This window comes from Mobula birostris, chromosome 9, assembly GCF_030028105.1.
Source record: "Mobula birostris isolate sMobBir1 chromosome 9, sMobBir1.hap1, whole genome shotgun sequence".
NCBI classification, from domain to species: domain Eukaryota; kingdom Metazoa; phylum Chordata; class Chondrichthyes; order Myliobatiformes; family Myliobatidae; genus Mobula; species Mobula birostris.
This window is the reverse complement of record NC_092378.1, coordinates 148,557,001-148,582,613: the sequence shown is the minus strand read 5'-3', so window position 1 is coordinate 148,582,613 and position 25,613 is coordinate 148,557,001. Positions and strand designations below refer to the sequence as shown.

The 25,613-nt window shown below is 39.0% G+C and overlaps 1 protein-coding gene across 1 annotated transcript in view; it reads left to right on the top strand.

The window, feature by feature from the left end:
- Positions 1–25,613, top strand: part of LOC140203181 (dynein axonemal assembly factor 5-like) — a 188,119-nt gene that overhangs the window by 81,241 nt on the left and 81,265 nt on the right. Inside the window, exon 7 of the mRNA XM_072269098.1 lies at positions 12,344–12,487. Within this exon, the coding sequence (XP_072125199.1) occupies positions 12,344–12,487 (144 nt within the window). The remainder of the gene's footprint in view (positions 1–12,343; positions 12,488–25,613) is intronic.

Here is a 25,613-nt window from a genome sequence, read left to right as displayed (position 1 = left end):
GAAAAAAATAAAGAAATACAATAGAATCTATGGAAAACCATACATAAGCAAAGAGTGACAAACAACCAATGTGCAAATGAAGACAAACTGTTCAAATGAAAAAAATAATCCAGAGAACATGAGTTGTGGAGTCCTTGAAAGTGAGTCTAGGTCATAGAATCAGTTCAGAGTTGAGGTCAGTGAAGTTATTCACACCAGTTCAGGAGCCTGATGGTTGTAGGGTAATAGTTGTTCCTGAATCTGGTGGTATGGGATCTAAGACTCCAGTATCTCCTGCCCAGTGATAGTAGTGAGAAGACCGAATGGTCTGGATGGTGGGGGTCTTTGATGATAGATGCTGCTTTCTTGTGGCAGCATTCCATGTAAATGTACTCACTGGTGGAGAGCAGTTTGTCTGTAATGGACTGGGCTGTATCCACCACTTTTTGTAGTCTTTTCCATTCCTGGGTATTGCTGTTTCCATATCAGGCTGTGATGCAAATGGTTAGGATACTCTCCAGCTTGTATCTATAGAAGTTTGTAAAAGTTTTTGTTAACATCCCAAATCTACACAAATCTCTAAGAAGGTAGAGGCACTGTCATCTTTGTAATGGCATATTCATGCTGATCCCAGGACTGACCTACTGATCAGGACAGAAGCCACAAGTGTTTTGCAGGCAAAGGTCATGGTTTAAGACTAGATAGCACTGATGTACTGGAATGTGTAATCCAACTCCTTGGATTTATTTCTCATTGAATGATGAGTTTTTCCCTGTGGTGGCATCTATTCTATGATTGATTTGCAAGGTTTATCAACAGAATATTTTTTAAATAATCCATATCTTTTACCTTAGAATTTACCTGACCTGCTGAGTACTTTTTGATATTTTCTGTGTTCACTTTTTTACGTTTTCATCTATTTTAAAGCCGTGGATAAACACGTCCGTACAAGTGTGGAGTAATTCACACAAAATATAAGAGAAACTGAGCAAGTCAGGCAGCATGTATGGAGGGGAATGAACAGGCAGTGTTTTGAGCCAAGGATTGATCACTCATTCTCTGTTATACATGTACTACTGCACAGAAACAGGACCTTCGGCCCATCTAGTCTGTGCTGAACTGTTCTGCTTAGTCCCAGCGACTTGCACCTAGACCACAGCCCTCCCTACTCCTCCCATCCAGGTACTTATCCAAACTTCTCCAAAATATTGAAGTCAAATCTGCATCCATCATTCCCACTGGCAGCCCGTTCCACACTCTTACCCCTCTGAGTGAAGAAGCTTCCCCTCATGTTCCCATTAAACATTTCACCTTTCATCCTTAACCCATGGCCTTTCGTTCTAGTCTCACCCATCCTCAGTGAAAAAAGCCTGCTTGCACTTATCCTGTCCATATGTAGCTCTGGTGTCTAAGACTTTTGCACAGTACTGTAGTAATTTTATGCATTTCACTGTACTTCTGCAAAAAAAGACAACTTTCATGACATACGTGAGTGATGATAAACCTGATTTTGATATGGGTCTCTCTTGTAGACTGAGAGTGCGAAGGGGGCAGGGAGAGAGGATTCATAGTTGGAGAAAGGGGAAGGGAGAGGGGAGGGAGTGGGAAACACCAGAGACACCCTCTGTAATGATCAGTAAACCAATTGTTTGGAATCAAATGAGCTTGTCTGATGTCTCAGGGCTGAGTGGGCCTGTACCTGCACCACCCTCCCACCACTAGCACTTTTTCTCTGCTACCTGTTCCACACCCCTCCCATGGTGCTCCACCCTCGACGTTCCCAGCATCCCTTACTGCCGCCAGATTTACAAACTCACTCTTCATCCCATGTTGACAAATACAGTACTATGCAAAAGTCTTTGGCATTGTAGCTATATATGTGCATAGGACTTTTGCACAGGACTGTAATGTGGTGCTGTCAATCTTTATAGAGCATAGTGCTGGAATTGATTAATTATTTGTATGTTCAAAGTGTGAGAAACTGTTTCTTCATAAGTAGGATGTCTCAAACACTAGCATTGATCTGAGTACAAGTTTCAAATCTCCTTTGGCATCAATCAGAACAAAAGCCTAACATGTTGCTCCTCTCAGTATCCCCAAACTGATCAGGCCATCAGAATGACATTTTGTATTTGCTTCCCAGTCATCTGCATAGGCACTAACTGAACGTTGAAAGCATCCTAAATCTACATTGCAATCTGCCTGCCTACCTAGGTTTTCTTGAACTTCAGCATCTTCTTGTGATCTGGCATTCTCTTGATTGGGCCAATTGATCTGAGTCTGTTCTCAAAAATCAGTGTTGCAACCAGTGACTTGCCAACATTATTGGCCACTTAAATATTCATTGCCATTTAATTTGATAAAAAAAACAATAGACTTTTGCCTTTTAGATGATAAGAATATAAGATATAGGAGCAGAATTAGGACATCTGGCCTGTCAAGTTAACTATAAAACAAATCACAAAGAGAGGGTATATTTCCTGATAAAGTGAACTTTTCTATATAATGAGATTTTTGAAAACCAAATAATATAATACACATCCTAGTGAGACATCAGGCTTTGTGTTGACAATATGATAATGAGTGTCAGGTGAGGACATTCCTGTTACATTTCATAGCTGGCAATTAATAACGGATTTATTTGTGTTTTACCATTAAAGGAAGTAATTCTCATAGTTATTATCCCTGAACTTTCGGGCAATTGAACCAGTGGGGATAACTTCACTCGCCCCATCACTGAACTGTTCCCGCAACCTATTGACTTACCTGCAAGGACTCTTCATCTCATGTTCTTGATATTTATTGCTTATTTATTTAGTTAGTTAGTTTTGTATTTGCACAGATTGCTACCTTTTGCACATTGGTTGTTTGTCCGCCCTGTTGCGTGCAGTCTTTCATTGATACTATTATGGTTTTTAGATTTACTGATTATGCCCCCAAGAAAATGAATCTCAGGGTTATGTATGGTGTTATACATGTAGTTTAATAATAAATTTACTTGGAACTTTGAAACTTTGAAATACCTTTTTACCACAAATGTACAGACAAAAAATACAGATAGCCTGAAAGGAGGAATTAAAGTGTAATCATTGCTATCTGTTTGTTATTAGTCATTTCCAAATAGCCTTGTTTGTGCAGTCCAGTGACATTTGAATCTTCAGATATTGAGGAATTTGTCTTGTATATACTGGAGAGAAAAGTATACTTGCATTTGAAATTTTAGAGTGGACAGTTGTTCATGTTAAGCGTTGAATCGCTTAAGTTCAAAGTACATTTATTATCAAAATATGATACTATATACAACATTGAAATTCATCTCTTTACAGGCAGCCACAAAACAAAGAAACCCAATAGAAACCCATTAAAAAAAGACCGTCAAATACCCAAAATACAAGGGGGAAAAAATTGTGCATACAATAAAAGTAAGCAAGTAACATTCCAAAATTAAAGTCTGCAAAATAACATTTTGACACACTTGGGGATTGAATCATGGCAGCTTGTTGAAATAAAAAAGCTTGGTTTCCGATACACAAGAGATTCTGCAGATGCCGGAAATCCAGAGCAACACACACAAAATGCTTTCTTTCTTTTTTAATCTTTTTATTAATTTTCAAGTTCGTAAACATAATAACAATAGTGATACAAAGAAATTGGAATTACCTTATTGTTAATAAACATATACAAAAAACACTACAAATAGTACAAGTGTAATAGACTTCCAAACTCTTGATATAGTTAATCATGAAGAAAAAACAAATAAAAAGAAAAGGATGTTGCAAAGAAAAAACCCAAAAAAACAAAAAAAACTAAAAAAAATAGAACTAATGGCTAAACCCAAAAAAAGCAAACAAAACAAGGCTGAACCAATATATGAGATCGAATACATTAATTAATGTCATCAACTCCGCTCCTCTATTCATATAATCTAAGTTAATAAAAAGGATTTGGAAAAGGTCAAACTACATCATATGAAAATATTGAATAAATGGCTTCCATATTTCTTCAAATTTAACCGAAGAATCAAAAATGACACTTCTGATTTTTTCTAAATTTAAACATGATATAGTTTGGAAAAACCATTGAAATGCAGTGGGGGGGAGTGGGGTAAACTAGATCTCCTGGCCATTAATGTAACAAATGCGATCATCTGAAGAGCTGAAGAGGAGGTCATTGGCAAACCAAAAATTGCCGTAATAGGATGGGGTTGTAAATCAAAACGCAAAACTGTTGAAATAATACCAGAAATATCTTTCCGAAATTTTTCCAAGAGAACGCAAGACCAGAACATATGAGTCAAAGAAGCCACCTCAGAGTGACATCTGTCACAAATAGGATTTATATGGGAGTAAAAACAAGCTAGTTTATCTTTAGACATGTGGGCTCTATGCACTACCTTAAATTGTATCAGCATATGTTTAGCACATATAGAGGAAGAACTAACTAATTGAAAAATTTTTTCCCATTTCTCTATAGGTAGGCGAAGTTGAAGTTCCCTTTCCCATTCATTTTTAATTTTATCAGATATACCTGGCTGTATTTTCATAATTATATCATAAATAGTTGCTACTAATCCTTTCTGATAGGGATTTAAACCAAAAATTTTGTCCATGATATCAGTAGTGTGTGAAATCGGAAAGGTAGACAGTGAGGTATATAAAAGGTTTCTTATTTGTAAATATCTAAAAAAAAATGGGATCTGGGCAAGTTGTATTTATTAGATAACTGTTCAAAAGACATGAAACAGTTATTCAGAAATAAATCATGGTAACATGTTATACCCTTCATTTTCCATATCAAAAAGGCTTGATCCATAACCGAGGGTTTGGAAAAATAAATTAGATATAACAGGGCTTGATAATATAAATTTGTTCAGACCAAAAAATTTACGAAATTGGAACCATATTTGTAATGTATGTTTAATTATTGGATTAACCAATTGTTTATTCAATTTAGAAAATACAAAGGGAAATGAAGTTCCTAAAATAGAAACCAATGAAAACCCTTGTATAGAGTAACGTTCAAGGTTTACCTATTGTGGACTTGGAATTATATCCCAATCTTGTGTCCAAAATATTAAATATCAAATATTAATTGCCCAGTAATAGAATCTTAAATTTGGCAATGCTAAACCACCATCTTTCTTGGACTTCTGTAAATATTTTTTGCTTAACCTGGGATTTTTATTCTGCCATATATAAGAGGAAATTTTAGAATCAATAGTATCAAAAAAAGATTTAGGAATAAAAATTGGTACTGCTTGAAATAAATATAAAAACTTAGGTAGAGTAATCATTTTAATAGCATTGATTCAGCCAATCAGTGATAGAGACAATGGGAACCATTTAGTAAGCAATTGTTTAACCTGACTAATTAACGGTAAAAAATTGAGCTTGAATAAGTCCTTATGTCTTTTAGCAATTTTAACCCCCGAATAAGTAAAATAGTCGGTAATCAATCTGAATGGATGGTGAACATCTATAAATGGGAATCTGCATTTTTAATGGAAAAAGTTCATTCAATTTGTAACTAGAAAAATACTAAACTAAGCAAGCAGAGATAATACTGCCAGAATGGATTTCTCCGGGTTAGATATATATAATAGTAAATCATCTGTATATAGTGGCAATTTATGTATCACTCCCACGAGTAATACCAAATATATTAGGAGAGTCACGAATAGCAATAGCTAACAGTTCCAGAGCAATATCGAATAATAATGGACTAAGAGGGCAACCCTGCCTAGTACCATGGAATAACTGAAAAAAGGGAGATCTTTGATTATTGGTAAATACCGAAGCCAAAGGAGTAAGGTATATCAATTTAATCCAAGATATAAATATTGGACTAAAATTAAATTTCTCAAATGTATTAAACAAATATGTCCATTCGACTCTTATCAAAAGCTTTCTCAGCGTCCAATGAGATGACACATTCTGGAGTTCTAGGTGAAGAAGTATAAACAATATTCATTAATCTCCTAATATTAACGAAGGAGTAACGATTTTTAATAAATCCAGTCTGATCGACAGAAATAATTTGAGGCAATACATTCTCCAGTCTCGTTGCCAATATTTTAGAAAAAAATCTTAGAATCCACATTCAGCAAATATATAGGCCTATAAGATGCACATTCAGTAGGATCCTTATCTTTTTTAAGAATTAGGGAAATAAGAAGCTCGATAAAAAGATTGTGGTAATTTACCTACAGATACTGCATCCCTAAAGGTTCTACATAACCAAAGAGAAAGTATAGTAGAGAAGGATTTAAAAAATTCTACTGTATAACCGTCTGGACCAGGTGCTTTACCTGAATTCATTGAGGAAATAGCATTTTTTATTTCTTCTACCGTAATAGGTACATCTAGTTTTAAACGTTCATTGGGTGGTAATTTTGGAATATTCAATTTGTTTAAAAAATCGTGCATTATAGTGGAGTCATCAGGAAATTCTGATTGGTATAGGGAGGTATAAAATTCTTAAAAGGATTTGTTTATCTCATCATGATCAACCGTCAGAGTACCATCTTTTTTACAAATCTTAACAATCTGGCGTTTAACTGAAGCCGATTTCAGTTGATTAGCCAGTAGTTTCTCAGTCTTATCACCATGTATATAGAATTGACTCCTAGTTTTAATTAATTGATTTTCAATCAAAAATGATAGTAATAGACTATATTCCATTTGAAGTTCGACTCTCTCTTTATAAAGCTCCCGATTAGGAGCAATAGAATATTTCTTGTCAATTTCTTTGACCTTGTCAACCAGCTTAAGTATTTCATTATTAGTTCGCTTTTTCAGTTCAGCAGAATATGAAATAATTTGTTCACGAATATATGCTTTAAAAATATCCCATAGTACCCCGCTGGAAATTCCTCCGTAAAATTCGTTGCGAAGAAAAAATTAATCTGTTCCTCAATAAAATTAACAAAGTCCAAATTCTGAAGCAAAGTGGTATTAAATCGCCAGATGTATTCATGTATGAAGATGTATTCATTGAATTAATAGATAGTTTCAACGGCGCATGATTGGAGACAGCAATGGGGTCATATTTGCAGTCAATAACAGGTGGAATTAATCGAGAGTCAATAAGAAAGTAATCAATTCTAGAATAACAATGATATACATGTGAAAAGAATGAAAACTCTTTATCGTTGGGGTGTAAGAATCTCCAAATTTCTGAAATTACAGAGTCAACCATAAAAGAGTTAATAAGAGTAGCTGATTTGTTCGGGAGTGCCTGATTAGACATAGATCTACCCATCAAAGGATTTAAACAACAGTTGAAATCCCCACCCATAATCAACATATAATCGTTTAAGTTAGGAAGGGATGTAAAGAGATGTTTAAAAAATTCAGGACAATCAACATTTGGAGTGTAAACATTAACCATAACAACCTTTTTGTTAAATAACAAACCAGTAATTAACAAATATTTACCATTCAGATCTGAAATAGTCTCATAATACACAAACGAAATTGAAGGATCTATAAAAATAGAAACGTCTTACACTTTGGCCTGTGAATTCGAATGGTACTGTGATCCTTCCAAAACCTAAAAAAACGCTGATTATCCTCTTTCCGCACGAGTTTCTTGTACGAAAATAATATGAGCATTCATTCTATGAAATACTTAAAAAATTTTCTTCTGTTTAATCGGGTGGTTTAAACCATTTGTATTCCAAGAAACCAAATTAGTAGTCTTATCCATAGTACCAAAATCGAACTTAAGGTATGTAAAGGGTTAACCAGAATACAAACTCATGACCCCGGAAGAGGAAAAAAGGTTCAAAGAGGAACCGGAAGTCACGACATTTCGGACATTTGGTAGTTTCAAGTCAGCTGGTTTAAAGAAAAAATCTAAATTGAAAATAAGAACAAAAATACCCCACCCCTGCCACAAAAACCCGGGAAAAAGCCAGAAAGTGCCTAATGCTAAATCTAACCCCATCTATCCAGAAGGTAACCCAAAAGAAATACGTTTTTCTTAAAAAACACCACCTGTGGTCAAAAAAGTAAAAAAGCGATTACTATAAATGTAAAGAAAAGATTGCAACAATTACAAACATAAAATAGTTTCTTCTTGCTCATATTTCAAAAAAAAAAAGAGACCAAGCACCAATTCATATTATTAGTTTTTTCATATATAAATGATCGGAAATGACGCAGCAAGAGAAAATAAATTCTGAGAAGAAGGATAGAGCAATCCACCATCTTAAGATGTAATACTCCTCCAATAAAGTTTCAAAGAAAAGGAAAATCAAACACTGAATCTACTACTTAATGACTCTCAAAAGCAAAAAGATTAAAAGTAAAAAATACAAAATCACTAACGAAAAAAGAAAAAAAATGAATACTTTTATTCAAAAATACGAGAAATACCTACACTACAAAACCAAGGCAAGAACCCTTGAAATATAAAAATCTAAATCTGTAGGCTAGATATTAGCTTTTTAAAAAAAACAAAAAGCAAGTTAGAAAAAAGAAAAAAAGTGCGTTAATTAGTCCTTAGCAGCGGAAGACAGATTGTTGAGAAAACGTTGAGTTTCGTCCGGAGTCTTAAACAAATGATGAGAGTTATCCGCCAGAACAATTCTTAGACACGCTGGGAACAGCAGCGCTAATTTGAAGCCCTTACGATAAAGTTCTGACATCTGTGGTTTAAAAGTCATCCGTTCCCTCAATACTTCCGGGCTGAAATCCTCAACGATGCGAAATCTGAAACTTTGAAATTCGATCATACTTTTCTGCCAAGCAGCTCGTATTACTTGATCCTTAATATGAACATAGTGAAACCGAGCAATAATAGGTCTCAGTTTAAATTTTTTGGAAGGTTTGGGGCGTAAAGTACGATGTGCACGATCTAGCAATGGGGGAGGGGGCCTCCAAAACTTTTGGACCAAACACATCCGTTAACAATTTAGAAAAGTATTTACTAGGATCGCCCATCTCAACATCTTTGGGAAGCCTGACTATTCGCAGGTTCTGTCGCCAAGATCGATAATCTTTGATTTATAACATTCCAACTGCTGAGATGTCAAAGCCAGATTTTTTTCCAGGGAATCAATTTTTCGGTCTCTCTTCCGACCGGCTTCAGCCAGCTCTGAAATTCGAATCTGTTGTTGATCGACTTCGCACCTAAATGATTTAACGTCATCTTGAATCATTTTCAAAGCTTCTTCAAACACAGCATATCTTTGGTTAAGTGTATCCTCTAGAAGTTTCGACATTGTTTCAAAAGTTAATGGAATTTGCTTAGATGCTTTGGGATCACCATCTTTTTTCCCCTTCCCGCCAGAGTCTCTTCCACTTTTAACTTCTCGTCCTGTGGTCAGCATTTTCAGTAAGTTAAAATTGAAGTTCAAAGATATATTTGTGGTATAAACCCTTTAGTGTAGGTATAGATAAAATAAATAAGGGTGGTTACAGGTAAAAGAAGTAAAGGGAATGGAGCGAAGCCAAAGTGTACCTCCAGCATGAGCCCTCCTGGAGAGTCCCACAAAATGCTGGAGGAACCTCAAAAGTCAAGCAGCATCTTCCCCCTTCCTTTCCAGGCCTGATGAAGGGTCTCAGTCTGTAACGTCAACTGTTTATTAATTTCCATAGATGCTGCCTGAGCTGAGTTTCTCCAGCATTTTGTGTGTGTTGCTGATAACTTATTCTTTCAGATGTAAAAATGACTTGAAAATGTTTGTTTGGTTTCTACAAGCGAAGCAAAGGAAAATCAGGGACACCATTAGTCGTTGCTGGAAGCCCTGTTTGGAACAAATTGTCACCACTTTACCAACCAGGAATGGACTGTCAGTGAGAAGGTTGGAACACTCTGAAAATATAATTCTAATACAAATAATGCCTTGGTGAAGTAAGAAAAATATTATCCAGATATATCTCCTGAAAGATCGTAAAATTCTTGCTTATTTGCATTTCTAGTTTGTATTGTACCTTTTGGACTTGGACAATTCTGAGAACTGCAGAAATTCAGCTCCGTACTGCAGATTTGTTTTATTATAATGTTGCCATTCCAATGCTAAATGCACTTATATTAACTTTACAGCATTGCTGTTTCCTTTGGACCTGTTATTCCATCATAGCTTTCACAGTAATTTCTCACTCCTTCCCTCTTCTCTCTCTTTCCATTACTCATTCTGACTCCCCTCTCCCCCTTCTCTTCTTCTCACCTGCCCATTACCTCCCCCTGGTTCCCATCCTCCTTCCATTTCTTCCATGGTCCACTCTCATCTCCTATCAGATTCCTCCTCCTTCAGCCCATTTCCTTTCACACCCATCACCTCCCAGCTTCCTATTTAATTCCCCCCAAATCAATTATTTAATTAAATAAATAATTATATTATTATTTTGTGCTTTTATCTTTCTGTATTTGCACTATTTGTTTTTTGTATTTACTGTGAAGGTTCACAATAGAATGAATCTCAGGGTAGTATATGCAGACATATGTGTACTTTGTAATAAATTTACTTTGAACTTTTTAATCTTTCTAGGGCTGCTGTTCACCCTAATCCTGATTTATACTTCTGCGTTAACTCGACGCCGTAACCTACGCGTGGCCTACGCGCGTTGTGAGCATTTATACTTGTGCGTTGGTGCGTCTGCGTCGCTCTGCAATTCGCGCACGTTGCGCATGCGCGCACACCTGCCCATACAAGGCTTCGTGGTCATGGTAGTCTTTCGTATTGTAAACAAGACGCGAGCGTCTTTTTTCGTAAAAGCAAAATGTGTCCTCCATAATTTTGGAGGTCTGTAAAGCTTTATGGAAAGCATTGCAGCCAGAGTTCCTTCCCTGCCCTTCAGTCGCCCAATGGGAAACTATTGCAGCGTAGGAGGAAATGCGATGCTACCAAGCGGACCAATCACAGCTGTTGTGTTCTGCATTGCCGCAACATGCGGTTACATTTTGGGAGAGGTGCGCATCGCAGCAACGCAGGCTCTCGCGTAGGGTTCCGTGAAGGATTTGCGTGGGGTTTGCGGCAACGCAGTACTTACGGCGACGTGTTGACACAGAAGTATAAATCAGGCTTAACGCACAACCCACCCCCACCTTCCAAATCCTGCTTCTCTGCTTTTATGCCAGTTAAGAATCATTCACAATGCTGTTGTGAGTTTTTCATTGTAGCTGTACGTGACCATGTCATGCACGTGATTCGATTTTATCTATTGCACCCTTAGGAAAAACTAACGGTGTCACATTACAAAATGGTGCCTATTGGATGTTCTAATATACTAAACCCTCCCCTCTCTGTTCTTTCCTTCGGATTGGCTGCTGGAACAAGTTTAAAGTGCTTCAGATAATAAACAATACATTTATGAACTCAAAGATTTTAATCATTAATGTGAGATAATTACCCAATAACATTTGTTCAGCCCTACGAGGTGCAAAGGCAAAACCTCCTCTCTATTGACAATGTGTATAAATTTAACCTAGATACATGTTCCTTCCACAGGTCACAAACAGGTGTTCATGATGGTAGCTGAAAGGAAAAAAAATGATAATCGGTAAAATGGCCAATTGAGGGCTTTGTTATAGGAGGAAATTTACTCCTTTCAAAAAGTATTCAGCTCGTTGTATGGAGGCTTTTACCCATGTTCTTAGCCAAATTTTGCACCTGGTAACCCAGCTGAATGAAATTGGATCCATGTCTTTGAAATCTGTTGCATTAATGACAACCTACAAGAAAATAGTATGAGAAAATAGATTTGAGGCTTTTGTCAAAACAAGATGAGGGAGAAAAAATATTCTCTTTATAAAAAGAGTAATGCTTTAGGACATACTGAGGTCAGACACAGTAAATCTCTCAGTTTAGCCATAATCTTTTAGCAGTTTCATAACCTAGGAATCAAATAAATGGAAATAAAAGGTTCCAAATACATGGTATAATGTGGGTTAAAAGTTAGTAGTATAGAAAACCTGTATCAGTCGATGTTAGCTATTGCTAAAATCATTTACCAGCTAACAATACTTGTACTTAGAAACTGGTTTGAAATGTTTTCTTCTGTCTGCTGCTTTTTTAGCAGGTGGTTGATGTGTGTGAAGCGGCTGACAACTTTTGGGTGTGTGGTTTCCAGTGTTATCTTTGACGTACACTTTTTTTGCTTCGGTTTCTACCAGAACAATCTTAGCAGTTTTAATCCATCGAGAACACATGTAGATTCAGAATGATGTAAAAGGTTTTAATATAGCTACGAGTTCAAATTTGGAACAAATTTGTAATTTCCATTATAGCCTTGTTAATTCCCACAGGCCTCTGTTTATACAGGTAAAATAAAAATCAAAAGTGAACGTGTGGAATGGGAAGGGCTTTTTCAGAGCAAGACATTGATTGATTCTTTTATTTTCTTTCTGATACCTATAGGTGGAATATTTGGAACAACTGCTTCTGTGTGCACAGATGCTGATTACAGTATGTGGGAAACAATGCGGTGAAATCAATCTGCCACTTCTGAAAGTGCTGGTGACAGTCGTGTCTATGACTTCTGATGAAGAGCTGAAAAACAAGGTATTACAGAGTGCAAGCCACATCAGTTAGTTAAATAAAGTTCATCTGTAATTTGGCGATTGATTTTTTTTTTCCCCTTCTCTTCTGAAAGCCAAACATTTCAAAGCCTAAATGAATGGGTTCACTGTCTTTCAGCTTTAATTTTGGGTTCGTGCTAATTTATAGCTAAAAGTTCCATTTTGCAGTGAGTTTGGCTTTTCTGAGAGTTGAAGTGGTTTTGAGTGGAAGAAATGTTGAATAGGTTGAATTGATCCCAAGTCTTTAAATGTAATTCAAGGTACAATGAAGAAATATAATCCTTGTAAATGGGTTGCATCAGAAATAATTTGGTCACTGGTCCGTAGTAAAGTGTGTTTCTGTGTACCTTTTTTCTTGGTTTATTTTCTCTTTCCCTCAATATTTCAGCTCTGCATTTGTCCTTGCTAACTCTAATCCATCCTGGTCCTGACCCCATAATTGGCCTTGTCAGCAAGGGTGCACTGAAGTTGCTGTAGGTACTGTGATGTCTAAGCAGTAATTATTTCTGTCCTTGAGCACTGTGATATAGTTCTGCTGAGAATTTGAACTTGATGATACTTAGTGTAATTAGCTAAAGGATAATCACCTGGATTTGCTAATGAGGGATTATGCTTGAACCAAATTTTGCAAATTTCTGGTATGGTGGACGGGCAAAATCCATTTTGAATGTATTTGAATTTTCAAAAAAGTTTTTTGTCAAATCTATGGTTTGCCAAGAAATTGCTCTAGTTAGTAGTATTTAAACTCTCAACTTGGCATCTTAGTAACTGGTTTATTATTGTCACATGTACAGAAATAGTGCAAAATCTTCTGTTTGCATTCCTCACAGACAGATCATTCCATACTAGGTAGTACAAAGGATAAAATAAAAGAATATGGTATATGGTGTTACAAGGGATGTGCAGCGTAGGTAGACAAAAAAAAGTGCAAGGGACATGATTTGGTAGATTGAGAGATCAAGCGTTCATTTTTATCACAGAGGATGTCCATTCAAGAGTCTTAAAGCAATGGAATAGAAGCTGTCCAGGAGCCTGATGGTAGATGTTCTCAAGCTTTTATATCTTCTGCCCAATAGGGAGGGGAAGAAGCAAGAATGACTGGGGTGGGGAGGGGGTTGGTCCTTGATTATGTTGACTGCTTTCCCAAGGGAACAGAAAGCATAGACAAGAGGTCAACACCAATTCATGATGCTGGATCACCACTATCCTCTCGGGATGTTGGAGATAAGACCTTATGACCAAAAGAGATAGGAGCAAAATTAGGCCTTTCAGCACATTGAGGCTGTTCCACCATTCCATCGTGGCTGATCCCAGATTCTACTCAACCCCATACACTTACAAACAAGAGAACATCTGCAGATGCTGGAAATCTGAGCAACACACACAAAATGCTGGAAGAACTCAGCAGGTCAGGGATCATCTGTGGAAAAGTACACAGTCGACGTTTCAGGCGGAAACCCTGTGGTAGTGCTGAAGAAAAAAGGCTGAGCACCAAACACTAGTGGAAAGCAGAAAGTGGGGGGAAGGGAAAGATATGCTTGGTGTTGGTATCCTGTTGGAGATGTCCGGTGCTCCCAGTGTGGCCTCCTGTATATTGCTGAGACCCGACATAGATTGGGAGACTGCTTCACCGAGCACCTACCAGGAAAAGCAGGGTCTCCCAGTGGCTGCCCATTTTAATTCCCATTCTGATATGTCCATCCATGGCCTCCTCCACTGTCATGAGGAGGCCACTCTTAGGTTGGAGGAACAACACCTTATGTTCCGTTTGGGTAGCCTCCAACCTCGATTTCTCAAACCTCTGGTAATACCCCCCACCCCCTCCTTCATCATTTCTCATCCCCTTTTCCCTCTCTCACCTTATCTCCTTACTCACCCATTGCATCCCTCTGGTGCTCCCTCCCCCTTTTCTTTCTTCCATGGTCTTCTGTCTGTTTCACCAATCAACTTCCCAGCTCTTTGCTTCATCCCTCCCCCTCCAGGTTTCACCTATCACTTGGTGTTTCTTTCCCCTCCCCCCCCCCACCTTTCAAATTAACACCTCAGCTTTTTTTCTCCAGTCCTGCTGAAGGGTTTCAGCCTGAAACATCGACTATACTCCTTTCCATAGACGCTGCCTGACCTGCTGAGTTCCTCCAGCATTTTGTGTGTGTTAACCCCATACACCTGCCTTCTCGCCATGTCATTTGATGCCCTGACCAAATTTTGCCCTGGGGGAAAAATAATATCAATACATAAGCTGGGAAGTGAAAACATAATGAAATGGATGAAAGGCACCGTTAGGTAGAAGATTTGTATAAAATGGAGATCAAAGACCAGCATTTGGACCATTTTCAGAATGAAGAGTAGTTAAGAACAGGCTACTTTGCAAGTTGCTGTCAGGGCCTCCTACCATGGGCCTTGGATAAGGTTACAAGAAGGACAGCTGTCAATTTGGCAAAAGTCAGAACATGAGGCAAATGATAAATCAGAACTGGGGAGAATACTTTTAAGATGTGCTAGAGAAATAACATAGCTATTTAACAATAAGTGTAAAATTATTTGTGTGGAAATTTGTTAAATGGAGCAATGTTACATATTAAGATTTTTCATTTCTGCTTGGTAGCCCAATAAGAGAGTATTAAGGTGCAATACAGAAGGCAGACAAAATGGTGGATTGCATTAACAAGGGATAGAATGCATATTTAGAGATCATGAGATTTCTGTCTTGAAACTCTTGAACTTCATCAAGAGTTTACTCATATTTACTAATTTTTACTATTTTTAATATTTAATATTTGTAATCCAGGGACTGGGAAGTGCAGAATCAAATATCACTGTGATGATTGTACGTTCTAGTATCAATTGTTTGACGACAATGAAGTATAAAGTATAAGAGCAGTAAGGATCTTAGGTATTGTTATTGGTTTATTATTTTATCAAGATACCACGAAAAGTTTATCTTGCATTCTGTTCATACATATCAGCTCATTATGCAGTGCATTGAAAGTAAAACAGAACGCAGAATAAAGTGCAATAGCTGCAGAGAAAGTGCAGTGCAGGTAAACAATAGATGCAAGATCATAACAAGATAGAGTGTGGATTCAAGAGCCTATCACCCAGGTCATGCTCTCTTCTGGCTTCTACCATCAGGAAAAAAGTACAGTAGCCTCAGGACCCATACCACCAGGTTCAGGAACAATTTCTTCAGCTCAACATCAGGCTCTTGTACCAGAGGGGATAACTTCACTCAACTTCTCTGTCCTATTACTGAACTGATCCTACAAACTATAGACTCACTTTCAAGGACTCTTCATCCCATATTCTCGATATTTATTGCTTACTTATTATTATTTCTTTTCTATTTGCACAATTTGTTGTATTTAGCATGTTGATTGTTTGTCCACTGTGTTGGGTGTGACCTTTCATTGATTCTGTTATGGTTCTTGGATTTACTGAGTATGCGTGCAAGAAAACAAATCTCAGGGTTGTATATGGCGACATATGGAAGAGTGGATTGGGATAAGGGTTTCTGGCAAGGATGTGTTCAGTATGTGGAAGGCATTCAAAGGCGAAATTTTGAGAGTGCAGAGTTTGCATGTTCCTGCCAGGATTAAAGGCAAAGTTAACAGGCATAGGGAACCTTGGTTTTCAAGGGATATTGGCGATCTGGTTAAGAAAAAGAGAGAGGTGTATAGCAGGTATAGGCAACAAGGAACAAATGAGGTACTTGAAGAGTATAGAAAATGTAAGAAAATACTAAAGAAGGAAATCAGGAAGGCAAAAAGAAGACATGAGGTTGCTTTGGCAGATAATGTGAAGGTAAACCCGAAGGGTTTCTACAAGTATATTAAGAGTAAAAGGATAGTAAGGGACAAAATTGGTCCCCTAGAAGATCAAAGTGGTCGTCTATGTGTGGAGTCTCACGAGATGGGGAGATCTTAAACAATTTTTTTTGCATCAGTATTTACTCAGGAAACTGGCATAGCGTATATGGAAGGAAGGGAAACAAGCAGCAGTGTCATGGAACATACAGAGATTAAAGAGGAGGAGGTGCTTGCTGCCTTACAGTGAATAAAGGTAGATAAATCCCCCGGGCCTGACATGATATTTCCTCGGACCTTGAGAGAGACTAGTGTAGAAATTGCAGGGGCCCTGGCAGAAATATCTAAAATGTCCTTAGCCACGGGTATGGTGCCAGAGGATTGGAGGGTAGCTCATATTGTTCCGTTGTTTAAAAAAGGCTCCAAAAGTAAACCAGGTAATTACAGGCCAGTGAGCCTGACATCAGCAGTAGGTAAATTATTGGGAGGTGTTCTGAGAGATCGGATATACAAGTATTTGGACAGCCAAGGGCTGATTAAGGATAGTCAGCATGGCTTTGTGCATGGTAGATCGTGTTTAACAAATCTTGTAGAGTTTTTCGAGGAAGTTACCAAGAAAGTAGACGAGGGAAAGGCTGTGGATGTTGTCTACATGGACTTTAGTAAGGCCTTTGACAAGGTCCCACATTGGAGGTTAGCTCAGAAGGTTCAGACACTAGGTATCCATGGAGGGGTTGTAAACTGGATTCGAAATTGGCTGTGTGGGAGAAGACAGAGAGTGGTAGTGGATGATTGCTTATCAGACTGGAGGCCTGTGACTAGTGGTGTGCCTCAAGGATCTGTGCTGGGGCCATTGTTGTTTGTTGTCTATATCAATGATCTAGATAATAATGTGGTAAATTGGATCAGCAAGTTTGCTGATGACACTAAGATTGGAGGCCTTGTGGACAGTGAGGAAGGCTTTCAAAGCTTGCAGAGGATCTGGACCAACTGGAAAAATGGGCCAGAAAATGGTAAATGGAATTTAATGCAGACAAGTGTGAGCTGTTGCATTTTGGAAGGACAAATCAAGGTAGGACATACACAGTAAATGGTAGGGCACTGAGGAGGGTGGAGGAACAAAGAGATCTGGGAGTTCAGATGCATAATTCCCTGAAAGTGGCGTCACAGGTAGACAGGGTTGTAAAGAAGGCTTTTGGCATCCTGGCATTCATAAATCAAAGTATTGAGTATAGAAGTTGGGATGTTATGGGGAGGTTGTGTAAGACATTGGTGAGGCCAAATTTGGAATATTGTGTACAGTTCTGGTCGCCTAACTATAGGAAGGATATCAGTAAGATTGAAAGAGTGCAGAGAAGATTTACTAGGATGTTGCCGGGTTTTCAGGAGTTGAGTTACAGGGAGAGATTGAACAGGTTAGGACTTTATTCCTTGGAGCATAGAAGATTGAGAGGAGATTTGATAGAGGTTTACAAAATTATGAGGGGTATAGACAGAGTAAATGTGAATAGGCTCTTTCCACTTAGATTAGGAGTGAGAAATACGAGAGGACATGACTTTAGGGTGAAAGGGGAAAGGTTTAGTGGGAACATAAGGGGGAACTTCTTCACTCAGAGAGTGGTGGGAGTGTGGAACGAGCTGCCATCTGACGTGGTAAATGCGGGCTCACTCTTAAGTTTTAAGAATAACTTGGATAGGTACATGGATGGGAGAGGTCTGGAGGGTTATGGACTGGATGCAGGTCAATGGGACGGGCGGAATAATATTTCGGCACAGACTAGAAGGGCCAAATAGCCTGTTTTCTGTGCTGTAGTGTTCTATGGTTCTATATCTGTACTTTGATAATAAATTTACTTTGAACTTTGAACTGATAACAGCAGGCTAGGATCTGTCCTTAAGCCTGGTGGTACGTGCTTTCAGGCTTTTGTATCTTCTGCCTGATGTGAGAGGGAAGAAAAGAGAATGTCCAAGGAGTAATGCCTTTGATTATGTTGGCTGCTTTATGGAGGCAGTGGGTAGTATAGACAGAATCCATGGAGGGGAGGCTGATTGCCGTGATGTGCTGAGCTGTGTCCGCAACTCTCTCCGTTTCTTGTGGTCTTGGGCAGAGCAATTGCTCTTAACTCATTGCTGGAAATAAATGAGTGATTTTGAAAGACAAGCGGCGAATTTTGCCTTGGCATCTTAAGTTACAAGGACAGTCTAAACAATTTACTTTGGTCTCATTGAATTCATAATGTAGGAAACTTCCAGGTGATCTAATAATTTTCAAGTTTATGAAAGGAATTGACAAAACTGACTGAGACCGTTTGTTCCCACTCACAATTATTTCGGCCTAAAGAAGGAAATCAGCTGGAATATGATACCCAAAGGAGGATCAGGCTATTAAATAATAAACAAAGGGGGAACTTGTTTTTATGTCACACCTTTGACAGGCTCCGGATGTCTCAAAATGCTGTGCAGCTTAATGAAGTACTTTTAATGTGTAGTCACTGTTGTAAGTATAAATTAATAAGGGGATGGCCATTGGAATGGTGTTCAATTGAAAGTTTTGAGAGGGAGAAGGTGTTGATGAATATAGTGAGAAGGATGTTCGGTGGGGCTTGCCTGTACAATTGGATCAACTTGGTTGACCTAGTTGGCATTTCTTGTTAATTCAAGTAACTCAAGATTGTTTAATGTCATTTCCAGTACACAAATGTAAAGGAGAACAAACTAATTGTTACTCCAGATCCAATGCAGCACAAAAAAAATACAATAAGATAAAGGATGTAAAAATAATTTTAAAAAACACAATAAATATAAATACATAAGATAGCTTGTATAAATAGATTGATTGTATGTCCATAAAGTGATGCTAGTTGCAGGCATGTCTGTACTTAAGATGACTAACAGGAAATGATAAACATCTTTACCTCCCCCCTTCCTCTCTTTGCTTTCCGTAGGAATCGCTCTCTCCGTGGTTCACATATCCATTCATCCCTCTCCACAAATCTTCCTCCTGGTACTTATCCCTGCAAGTGGCCTAAGTGCTGCACTTCCTCCCTCGCTCCCATTCAGGTCCCCAAACAGTCCTTCCGGGTCAGGCAGCAGGTAACCTGTGAATCTGTTGGGGTCGTCTATTGTGTCCAGTGCTCCCAGTGCAGCCTCCCCTGCATTGGTGAGATCTGTTGTCATTTGAGGGACCGTTTCCTTGAGTGTATCCGCTCCATCCGCCAAAAGCGGAACTTCCCAGTGGCCAAGCATTTTAATTCCGATTCCCATTCCCGTTCTGGGTCCATGGTCTCTTCTAGTACCAAACTGAGGCCACCATCAGGGTGGAGGAGCAACACCTTATATTCCCTCAGGGTGGCCTACAACCTGATGGCATGAATACTGATTTCTTCTTCCAGTAAAAAAAAGTTTCCTCACCCCTCCGCCCTTCGATTCCCCACTCTGGCCCCTTATCTCTTCTCACCTGCCAATCACCTCTCCTCCACCTTCTCTTTCTCCTGGAGTCCGCTCTCCTTTCTTATCAGATTCCTTCCTCTCCAGACCTTTATATTTTCTACCCACCTGGCTTCACCTATCACCTTCTACATATTATCCTTCCCTCCTTTATTCTAGCATCTTCCCCCTTCTTTTCCAGTCCTGAGGAGGGGTCTCAACTCGAAACGTTGACTGTCTATCTCAGTAGCTATAAGTAGGTGGCATGGCCCAGATAGTGGGGGTTTTCGATCTTTGAGAAAGAAGTTTTGTTAGCATATTAATCTCTGTGGGATATTACTGTGAACAAATAGCTTGTCATATTTCTTGCTTTCAGCATTTACTTCACTCTGAAACTAATTTGTTGGCTGCATAATGCTTTCGGACGGACTGGAATCAGTGCAAGAAACATCATCATCGTCATTATATGCCATATGTCGTGGGCAGTCACAGTCTTCCATCTGTCTTTAATCTGAGAAGCCCTAATAAGTTCTTCAAAACTTTTGCCTGACCATCCCTTGATATAACTCATGAATGTTGTGCGCTATCGAGCATGACTTTTTCTCCCATCAATTTTTCACAACAGTGCAAGATGTTCAGGCTTCTCTTTCCTCGGTACATGTTCCAGAAATTCCAGCTGCTGTTTCCTGATTAATGATATCAGCTCTCCTCTTATTCCAGATATTCACAACACTTCTTCATTTGTTACTCTGTCCTTCCACAATATTTTCATTGTTCTTCTTAAAGAAAAACACATTTCTTCATCTTCGAGTCTTCCCTCACTCTACTTTGATGTTGTCCAACATTTGCTTCCATATGTTAGTGTGGAATGAATGTAGTACCGCAATACTGAGTTTCATATCCATAGAAATTATGTTATTTTTTAATATCTTGCTCAAGCACTCAAACGTGCATTTAGCAATCCAGATCCTCCTAATTTTAATATCAGACCTACCGTCAGATGTTACCATGCTCCCTAAGTAACTGAATTTCCATGTTTGTTGAATTGCTTTGTTGCCGACTTCCAGTTCGCGTTTCTGTATTTCTTTCTTCTTTGTGACAACCATACATTCAGGCGTCTTGCAGTTAATAGTCAAACCTCTCCTTTGCACTATCTTTGACAACTTTATCTAGTATTTCTTGGAGCTTCTGTTTAGAAGTAGCTCTCAGCACTGTCTGCATATTGTTGATTGTTCAAATTGTAGTCACCAATTATCATGCCTGGGATACTGCTAATTTCCCTTGTAATCTTCTTGCTGTAAAGATTGAATAGGTCAGGTGAGAGAACCTGTCTGATTCCCCTCTTAATCTGGACATAATCACTTGTCAACTCTCATTTCTGCTCTTTGTTCCCAGTATAAATTTCTGATGATTCTGATATCTTTCCCATCAACGTGTAAGTGCTGAAGGATTTTTATAAGCCCTTCATGTCTCACCTTATCAAAAGCTTTGGTATAATCGATGAAACATAGGTATAGGTCTTTCTGGACCTCTATGGCTGCTCACAGATCATTCTAAAGATGAAGATTGCATTTCATGTTTTACTACCTTCAATGCCCGATCTCTGGTTTCAAGCTCTTTCTTGCTCTCATCTTGATGATTTGTAGCAGGACTTTCACAACATGACTCATCAAACTAATTGAGTGATGCAACTTGCATTCAATTGCTCTTGGTTTTTTTTTTGGCAGTGCAATAAAGACTGACTTGCTTATTTCATACATAGAAAATAGGTGCAGGAGTAGGCCATTCGGCCCTTCGAGCCTGCACCGCCATTTATTATGATCATGGCTGATCATCCAACTCAGAACCCCGCCCCAGCCTTCCCTCCATACCCCCTGACCCCCGTAGCCACAAGGGCCATATCTAACTCCCTCTTAAATATAGCCAATGAACCGGCCTCAACTGTTTCCTGTGGCAGAGGATTCCACAGATTCACCACTCTCTGTGTGAAGAAGTTTTTCCTAATCTCGGTCCTAAAAGGCTTCCCCTCTATCCTCAAACTGTGGCCCCTCGTTCTGGACTTCCCCAACATCTGGAACAATCTTCCTGCATCCAGCCTGTCCAATCCCTTTAGGATTTTATACGTTTCAATCAGATCCCCCCTCAATCTTCTAAATTCCAACGAGTACAAGCCCAGTTCATCCAGTCTTTCTTCATATGAAAGTCCTGCCATCCCAGGAATCAATCTGGTGAACCTTCTTTGTACTCCCTCTATGGCAAGGATGTCTTTCCTCAGATTAGGGGACCAAAACTGCACACAAAACTCCAGGTGTGGTCTCACCAAGGCCTTGTACAACTGCAGTAGTACCTCCCTGCTCCTGTACTCGAATCCTCTCGCTATAAATGCCAGCATACCATTTGCCTTTTTCACCGCCTGCTGTACCTGCATGCCCACTTTCAATGACTGGTGTATAATGACACCCAGGTCTCGTTGCACCTCCCCTTTTCCTAATCGGCCACCATTCAGATAATAATCTGTTTTCCTATTTTTGCCACCAAAGTGGATAACTTCACATTTATCCACATTAAATTGCATCTGCCATGAATTTGCCCACTCACCCAACCTATCCAAGTCACCCTGCATCCTCTTAGCATCCTCCTCACAGCTAACACTGCCACCCAGCTTCGTGTCATCCGCAAACTTGGAGATGCTGCATTTAATTCCCTCATCCAAGTCATTAATATATATTGTAAACAACTGAGGTCCCAGCACTGAGCCTTGCGGTACCCCACTAGTCACCGCCTGCCATTCTGAAAAGGTCCCGTTTATTCCCACTCTTTGCTTCCTGTCTGCTAACCAACTCTCCACCCACACCAATACCTTACCTGCAATACCGTGTGCTTTAAGTTTGCACACTAATCTCCTGTGTGGGACCTTGTCAAAAGCCTTCTGAAAATCCAAATATACCACATCCACTGGTTCTCCCCTATCCACTCTACTAGTTACATCCTCAAAAAATTCTATGAGATTCGTTAGACATGATTTTCCTTTCACAAATCCATGGTGACTTTGTCCGATCATTTCACCGCTTTCCAAATGTGCTGTTATCACATCCTTGATAACTGACTCCAGCAGTTTCCCCACCACCGACGTTAGGCTAACCGGTCTATAATTCCCCGGTTTCTCTCTCCCTCCTTTTTTAAAAAGTGGAGTTACATTAGCCACCCTCCAATCCTCAGGAACTAGTCCAGAATCTAACGAGTTTTGAAAAATTATCACTAATGCATCCACTATTTCTTGGGCTACTTCCTTAAGCACCCTGGGATGCAGACCATCTGGCCCTGGGGATTTATCTGCCTTCAATCCCTTCAATTTACCTAACACCACTTCCCTACTAACATGTATTTCGCTCAGTTCCTCCACCTCACTGGACCCTCTGTCCCCTAATATTTCTGGAAGATTATTTATGTCCTCCTTAGTGAAGACAGAACCAAAGTAATTATTCAATTAGTCTGCCATGTCCTTGCTCCCCATAATCAATTCACCTGTTTCTGTCTGCAGGGGACCTACATTTGTCTTTACCAGTCTTTTCCTTCTCACATATCTATAAAAGCTTTTACAGTCCGTTTTTTATGTTTCCTGCCAGTTTTCTCTCATAATCTTTTTTCCCCTTCCTAATTAAGCCCTTTGTCCTCCTCTGCTGAACTCTGAATTTCTCCCAGTCCTCAGGTGATCCACTTTCTCTGGCTAATTTGTATGCTTCTTCTTTGGAATTGATACTATCCCTAATTTCTCTTGTCAGCCACGGGTGCACTACCTTCCTTGATTTATTCTTTTGCCAAACTGGGATGAACAATTGTTGTAGTTCATCCATGCAACCTTTAAATGCTTGCCATTGCATATCCACCGTCAATCCTTTAAGTGTCATTTGCCAGTCTATCTTAGCTAATTCACGTCTCATACCTTCAAAGTTACCCCTCTTTAAGTTCAGAACCTTTGTTTCTGAATTAACTATGTCACTCTCCATCTTAATGAAGAATTCCACCATATTATGGTCACTCTTACCCAAGGGGCCTCTCACGACAAGATCGCTAATTAACCCTTCCTCATTGCTCAAAACCCAGTCCAGAATAGCCTGCTCTCTAGTTGGTTCCTCGACATGTTGGTTCAAAAAACCATCCCGCATACATTCCAAGAAATCCTCTTCCTCAGCACCTTTACCAATTTGGTTCACCCAATCTACATGTAGATTGAAGTCACCCATTATAACTGCTGTTCCTTTATTGCACACATTTCTAATTTCCTGTTTAATACCATCTCCGACCTCACTACTACAGTTAGGTGGCCTGTACACAACTCCCACCAGCGTCTTCTGCCCCTTAGTGTTACGCAGCTCTACCCATATCGATTCCACATCCTCCCGGCTTATGTCCTTCCTTTCTATTGCGTTAATCTCTTCTTTAACCAGCAACGCCACCCCACCTCCCCTTCCTTCATGTCTATCCCTCCTGAATATTGAATATCCCTGAACGTTGAGCTCCCATCCCTGGTCACCCTGGAGCCATGTCTCTGTGATCCCAACTATATCATAATCATTAATAACAATCTGCACTTTTAATTCATCCACCTTATTACGAATGCACTTTCAATTCATCCACCTTATTTCCTCAGGTATTTCCCTGCATTCGTATATTTCATTCAACAAATCTGTCAAATATTCAATCCCGAAATCTTCCAGCACTTGAATCATTGCTATAGCAATGCCATCCGATCCTAATGCCTGATTCTTTTTTGTTTTCCCCACCGCTGCTTTAAATTCTGATTTCATAATCAGTAGGCCATCCATGTTATTAGTAATTATTGCTTTCTCTCCTCTCATATCTTCAGACAACTTAGCTGGTATATCTGCTTTTTCCATGAGTATTGATTAACCTTTTGCCTTGAAACACACACTGGATGTACAATTAGCACCCATGAGTGTCCTCACCTTCTTGTGCATATGGCCAGTACTTTTCAGTTTCTCTGTCTCTTCACATTCACCATTTATCCATTGTTCTTTCACTTTCCTACATGTTCACTTGATTTGTTTATTCAAAATTTTATACTTGACACTGTCTTTCGGTGTGATTTTCTGTCCTTCTTTCATTAGATCCAGAACTTTATCTGTCATCCATTTTTTCCTTCTTCTCTGCCCCTACCATTCACAAATAAACCAATGAATTGGACTTGCAGTGTTCCACACCACACAGTGTCCAAAAAGACAATAATACCTTTGGTTGACCCCATAGAAGCTGCTGTGTCTTGAGTGCACCGCCATCTTACCAGAAGATTATATGAATGCAACACACACAGGATAGCCGAAAGGTCTCGGCCAGAAACGTCGACTGTACTCTTTTCCATAGATGTTGCCTAGCCTGCTGAGTTCCTCCAGCATTTGTGTGTGTTGCTTGGATTCCCAGCATCTGCAGATTTTCTCTTGTTTGTCATTATATGAATGCATGTCTCTTTTACTTTGCAATAAAAATGCATAAAGATTGATTACCATTCATCCAAAATTGTCTAAAATATTTTCAGTGATATAAAGCAATATTACTTCTATATATTACATTGGAACTCCTTCACTTAATTGGGACGGTGCTTTTTCTGTATATGATTTATGTTAAAATTTGAGAATTAGGAAATTACAACTTAAGTTCAAGTTCTGTTTGTTGTCATTCAGCCACACACATGTATACCACCAGATGAAACAACTCACACACACAATACATAAAGTAATATTACCACAAATAAATTAACAAATAGTAAGATGCATTTACAACACAACTTAGAAAGTAAGCAGTATAGTGGTACTGGCACTTTATACGTTGATGAGACCTGGGTGGTGGCAGGGAGTTCATTAG